Genomic DNA, 6,340 nt, shown 5'->3' with positions numbered 1-6,340 from the left:
CTGCAAACATCTAAACCGTGATAGGCCCGAGGGTTCATCTCAACGTCTGAACTGGGTCTGCATCATAAATTCTGTCAAATACCTGGTCAATTAAGTCAAGGTTGCAAGGAGGAGTCAAACTAGATGCCTGGCATGTGTAGATAAGGGAATTGGTTTACTTTACTTTTACGTTTCAACCTTTAACGTGGGTGTGGACCCAGTGCCACAGTGTTTGCTGTCATTTGTCTTTAGGATAAAAGCCTCTGGAACATTTGGGGGCCCACCAGGTTAGGAGGGTGGGAAGGAGAGGGGGCGAGATGGAGGGAATGGGGAGGTGGTCAGCCTGAGTGTTTGGTGACATTTTACAGCAGTTCCAGCCACAGAATGTTGCTTGGATGGGGAATTCAGCCTACCACTGAAGATGCCTTTCTGTGGTGAGAATGTAAGGGGTGGAGCTTGGGATTTTATGAGCGCAAATTGGCATCAAGTCACTTAAGTAAACTTGCCATTCCTCATAACCAGAGACTAAGTGCAGACCCTTTCTGATATCTGCCTCCCAATCTAGTCAGTATCCAGAGACAGCTGGGATAACTGTTTCTTTCCTTTTCATAGCTCTTGGAGGAGGTGTGAGTGCGTGTGAGGCGCTAGAAAGCTTGTTCTATAATTACTTCTAGATTTGCCTCTGGGTATGCTGTACATGCACTCGACCATATGTGTGTTCACGTGAGCTTGTCAGAGGGTGAGTGATCCGCCACCCTGCCAACAAGAGCTAGAGCAAACTGGGTGACTTTATTTTTCCCCAAAGTTAAAGTCACATTTCAGGGGAGCGGGTACGGGGGTCTTTATTACTGATTGCCACTGTAGCCAAATCTATGATCCAGGATGCCACTCCGGATGCACCCAAGTCAGTACAATCACGACCCAAATTAAGGAGACAGGCACGAGGCCGGGCAGCCAGACGGGCGACCCCGAGCGCTCACATCCTCGAGGCCCCGGCCTCCCGGGCACAGGTTCCCTGAGGGTGGGCGGAGCTGGCCGATCAGTCAGTTGGCTGCGGGGAGTGGGCAGGCGGGCGGGCTGGGCATCCGGGCGGGTGCAGATGCCTGGGAATGCTAATGGGGGTCCGAGGCCGCGCTCTTCGGGGACGGCAGGCAGACAGGCCAAGAGGCATCCCCCACAGCCGCCCCCAGACCGAGCCCCGCTTCCCGGAACTGAGGCGCCCCCAACCCCGCAGCCACAGCATGTGCCCCGTCCCGGCACAGCGGAACCCCGGCCCGTGCCCGGCGCCGCCCTCCTGGGCGGCCGCCATTGGCTGCGCCGTCGGCTCCGGCCCACCCGTTGCCTCCTGTTGCCGGCTGCCCCATTTTCTCCGAGCCTCACGGGGCCCCGCACTGGCTCTGGGCGACCCCAGGGGCGTGGCGCGCGCGGAGCGGCGCCGGGGGCGGGGCCTCGCGCAGGGAGCCCAGGGATTGGCCGCGGGAAACAAGGGGTGGGGCCGGCCCCGGAGAAAACAGCGCGCGCGCAGCCCTGCTGCACTCCCAGCCTGGAACCCGAGCCAGCCGGAGTCACCCGCCGCGCCCGCTCCGGGGCTTTTTTTCTTTTTCTTTCTTTCTTTTTTTTTTAATACCGCGGAGCCCCCTGCCCGGTCCACTAGCCCGCTCCTGCGTAGCGCGAGCCTCTTCCTGTCCCGCAGGTCCCGTCCCGCGCGCTGAAGCCCCTGCCGAAGCGGCGATGCGCCTCATTCAGAACATGTGCACTATCGCCGAGTACCCCGCCCCGGGCAGCGTAGCCGCCGCCGATTGCTGCCTGGGGGCGGCGGGCCGCCGCCTGGTCAAGATCGCTGTGGTGGGCGCCAGTGGCGTAGGCAAGACAGGTGAGTCTTAGCGCTCCGGCGAGAACCCTGCTTACCTCTGGGGCTGGAGTTGGGCGGCCCCCACTGAGAGTTGCGGTTAAACGAGGGGTGGGGGAGAGGTGGGAGCTGCAGCCGGATCGCCCACCCTCTCCTACTGATCCGCTGCCCCTCGGGAGGGGCCTCAGCCATCTTCGTTTCCACTCTCCTCCTTCATCAGATGAGGGAAACAAACTGCTGATGGCCAGACGACCCTCTACACCACCGACACAACTGGGATTCGAATTCTGGGGTTCTTGAGCCTCTGGCAGTCCCTGGCACAGAAAGGGGAGTTAGTGAACGTAACCTCTCCTGGAGATCTTTAAGGTTAGGAAAGACATTTGTCTGCGGGAAGGCTTAGGTGTGGCTCAGCCGGGCTCCGAGGATGGTGGTGGACCAAATGACCCATCCAGCTGGACAGAGCCATAATTCACGACGCCTTCCAGCCCCCTCCCCGTCGCTGCAGGGTAGGAATTTCACGTGGTGGTCGGCTGGCTTTCTCTGAGAGTTGCTTTTTAGGTTGGGGGAGGGGTGGAGACCAACCTAACTTCTTGTGCCAAGGTTAATTCTCTTTCCCTTCTCTTTTCTGACCTGCAGCTCTGGTGGTCCGGTTCCTCACCAAACGATTCATCGGTGACTATGAAAGAAATGCAGGTGAGGAAATGTATTTGAGGAAAATGCTGTCAGCTTGCACCAGTACTGCTGTTCCCTTTTTTTTTTTTCAGTGTCTACCAGGCAGGTTCCTTCAGTGACAGTCTGAGTACTGGGATCCTGCCACTTGCAACTTCCCTTGCCCCCGTCCCGTGCTCCCCCCCTTCCCATAACTGCCATCTGGCCTCATTCCATTCCAAGCCCATTCATCATTTTATCAAGTGCCTGAAAGTATTCCCCTTGGTATGTTTTAACTATAGGGACCCCAGTTGGAAGCACCCTTTGTACTCAAGAGCCTCTCCCTTCAAAACACTCCTGCAAAAGTCATAAAAAAAAAAAAAAAAAAAGATGGCCAGCTCCTCCCCCTACCCCTCGCCCTCTCTGCTGGCTGCCTTTCAGAGGTGACCTTTTAAAGCAAAGGCCAAAGGAGAGCAGTTGTAAACCTAAAGTTCTCTTTTCTTAACAAAGAAAAATAACTAAATGGTAAAATTTTAGGAGGAGAGTTCCTGAATAAATGATAGAACACTTTTTCAATCCCTATGATTAAGAATATCCACTGGGGAGGCTTAAGGGCTTTCTACCTATGCTCTGTTAGCAAATTGTTTAATTCCTTAGACCATATGAAGTACCTACAGGGGATTATTTGGAACGCACTATATAAACCATCCCAAGATAAGGCATGGCAGCCTTGTGCTTTGATGTAGAGTCAGCTATGTTATGTTACACTTATATTCCAACTGATTATGTTGGTTGTGAATTTACTAACAATATTTGCCCACCAAACCATTATATCTAATAGCTAGAATATAAATTTATGCCAAAGAGCGATAAGTACTAAAATAAAGCAAATTCCACACATGCTGAACAAGAAAAATTTTTTTCAAGGAAATTCTCTAAACATGGAACCTTCGTTTAAAATTTGACAGCTAAGGTTCCAAAAATGTACAAGCTTTGTCCTAGTTTTAATAAACCTGCTAATACGGGGTTAAAATTGCAGTTGTTTAAAAAAAAAGTCTGAAATAAGCCCATTAAACAGAATAAACTACAGCATATTTTTGTGCATTGGTTCAGGTTATAATTTCTAAGTTAAAAGAATATCCCACAATGTTTTAAAAGTTGTACAAGAAGGAAGGACATAATCTTTTTTTTTGAAATTTTGCCTTTATAGGTAATCTCTATACCAGACAAGTCCAAATAGAAGGTGAAACCCTGGCTATTCAGGTTCAAGACACTCCAGGTATTCAGGTGAGTATCTGAGATATGTGACTAGATCAAAGGGGAGTCTGCTTGGCCGTGGAATTGTTCGATTGTTTCCAAAGTACCTCTTGCTGAAGGAGGAGAGAGACCTGGGGAGTCACTAGGCTTTTATATGTTGTTTGACACTTCAGTTGTATCTGGCTGTTGGTCAGTCTTAGCCTGGCTTAATTTGGGAGACTTGGCTAAGGGGCAGAAATCTTCTCGTAGGAGGATTCTACCCAGCAGGAAAGACCAAACCAAACACACTTGGATTTGGCAAAATGCCCTTGCTATGGTTAAAAAGGTCAGTTTTTACATTTGTGTTTTTGGCATTAGAAATCGAACATCTAGGTACAGTCTCCAAACACTTGGAATCATTTTTATATGGTGGAAAGTTACGCTATAGACAAAGAGCCATGCGCGCGTGTGTATTTTTTTTTTTTTTCCCTCTTGAACTGGGCAGTTATCCAGGTTTAAATGCTTCCAGCTCCTATCTTTACTTCCCCAGACTCACTGTCTAGCCAGTTAATTTCCCATTTTATGCAACTACAAAGTCTCTCTGCATGGAGTTCTCTGCAGGTCAATTTTCCACTCGAGTGTGGTGAGCTGCTCTGTTATTTATTCCAGCTCCGTGCAGCTGGATCAACGTATTGTCGAGAAAGCTGAAGCGTGGGGGGGATGGAGCTTGTTTGCGGCCTGCAGCCTGGTGTTCCCGCTAAGGGCTTTTTGAGTTCTCTCTCCAGCTGAGCCAGGGCTCTCTCCGGCCCTCACCCTCCACCTTGCCGTCATCCCTCTCTTTCAGGTCCACGAGAACGGCCTGGGCTGCACTGAGCAGCTGAACAGATGCATCCGCTGGGCAGACGCTGTGGTGATCGTCTTCTCCATCACCGACGACAAGAGCTACGAGCTCACCGGCCCGCTCCACCAGCACGTGCAGCAGCTGCACCCGGGCACTCGGCTGCCCGTGGTCGTCGTGGCCAACAAGGCCGACCTGCTGCACATCAGGCAGGTGGACCCTCAGCTCGGACTGCAGCTGGCCAGCATGCTGGGCTGCTCCTTCTACGAGGTGTCCGTCAGCGAGAACGACAACGACGTCTACAGCGCTTTCCACGTGCTGTGCAAGGAAGTGAGTCACAAACAGCAGCCCAGTGGCACGCCAGAGAAGCGACGGACCTCCCTCATCCCCAGGCCCAAGTCCCCCAACATGCAGGACCTCAAGAGGAGGTTCAAGCAAGCCCTCTCTGCCAAAGTCAGGACTGTCACCTCTGTCTGACGCCGAGCTGCTCAAGGGGGTTTGGTCTTTCCGGGAAGAGGCCCAAGGTTCTGCAGGAATGTTGGATGCGGGCAGTTATTCATGGTTCCAGGAAGGGCTGGAGCAGAGGGGCCAGGAGGGCCCGTGGAACTGCTGCACACGAGGAAGCGTTGTCCTGAGCAGGGGGACAGAACTGATGCAGCTTGAACGAGCCCACTGCCACCCTCCGAATTCGTGAAATGTCCTCCATGTCTTTTCCTCTGCAGTGGGGACGGGGCACGATCGCTGGGGATTTTGTTAACTACCTTGTAAATGACAGTCAGTTGTAATTTCAGCCAATATATTGATGTGATTTACATTGGGAATGAAAAGAATGGATTAAGCATTCACAGGCTTTCCTCTTTTTTTTTTTCTTCTTTCTTTCTTTTCCTTTTTTTTTTTTTCCCCCTCCTCCCAAGAGGAAGAATTGCTTTTCTTACACGAGTATATGTGTCTCTGGAATACGCTTCCTTATAGAATGCCCTTCTAACCTGAAGGATACCCAGATTTCTTTTTCTTTTAAAGAACACGAGAAAATACTACCCCACCCCACTAAAAAGGGTGGAGTTTATGGGCCGAATGTTATATATACAGATATGTGTAGGCTTATGGGCCTGCATCCTCCTGACATGGGGTGAGTATGCTGAGTTGGGTACGTGTTGAGTGGTTGAGAACACAAACTCTTCAGCCCCAGACTTGGAGTAACTGTGAGACTGTATAATTTTTTTTTTTTTTTAATCGTTGTATCAGGTACAGAAAAACAAAGTGTGTCCATTTATTTTGGTCTGATTTGTGTAAACACAGCAATGACGCTGGGTTGTTTCTAGGCCTGGCCGAGTTGTGGCTTAACTACGGAAACACTATCTTAAAGCGAGTGAACAGATGCAGGGGTGACCGCCAAATCTCCTACACAGATGCACTTTAAAAAGCCACTCATGCTTTTGGCTTAAACTGTAATTAATTTATTTTATGTACAATAAAGCTCATTTTAAAAGAGGAGACGTCTGACGTGGTCTTAATTGAAACGTTCACCTTCCGTCCTTCAGACAAAGTATTACTCGGCACTTGTACTTCTCCGGCACGTCGAGTCGGGCATGATACCTTCCTGGGGTGAGCACTTAAGTCTCATGACAAACCACTGGAGCGCATTCTCTTCTTATCCCCATTTTACAGATGAGGAAACAGGCTTGAAAACAAGTTAAATAACTTGTCAAAGGCCCCGGCCTGTGAGAGTTGTAAATTGTAATTTGCTGCTTTCTAGTCAAGAGTATAGCACATCTCCTATTCATTTCCTT

At 50.5% G+C, this 6,340-nt stretch overlaps 1 protein-coding gene across 1 annotated transcript; it reads left to right on the top strand.

Annotated features, from left to right (window-relative positions):
• The first annotated feature begins 1,521 nt into the window (after window positions 1–1,521).
• On the top strand, window positions 1,522–6,040 carry RASL11B (RAS like family 11 member B). Its single transcript, XM_065877891.1, has 4 exons — window positions 1,522–1,852; window positions 2,465–2,521; window positions 3,687–3,763; window positions 4,557–6,040. Exons 1-4 carry the CDS (start codon window positions 1,711–1,713, stop codon window positions 5,025–5,027), a joined length of 747 nt encoding a protein of 248 aa, XP_065733963.1. The 5' UTR covers window positions 1,522–1,710; the 3' UTR covers window positions 5,028–6,040.
• Window positions 6,041–6,340: the final 300 nt, after the last annotated feature.

The sequence above is a fragment of the Phocoena phocoena genome, chromosome 5 (genome assembly GCF_963924675.1).
Source record: "Phocoena phocoena chromosome 5, mPhoPho1.1, whole genome shotgun sequence".
In the NCBI taxonomy this organism is placed as follows: Eukaryota; Metazoa; Chordata; class Mammalia; order Artiodactyla; family Phocoenidae; genus Phocoena; species Phocoena phocoena.
The sequence above is the reverse complement of the archived record's forward strand: the minus strand, read 5'-3'. Positions and strand labels throughout refer to the sequence as shown.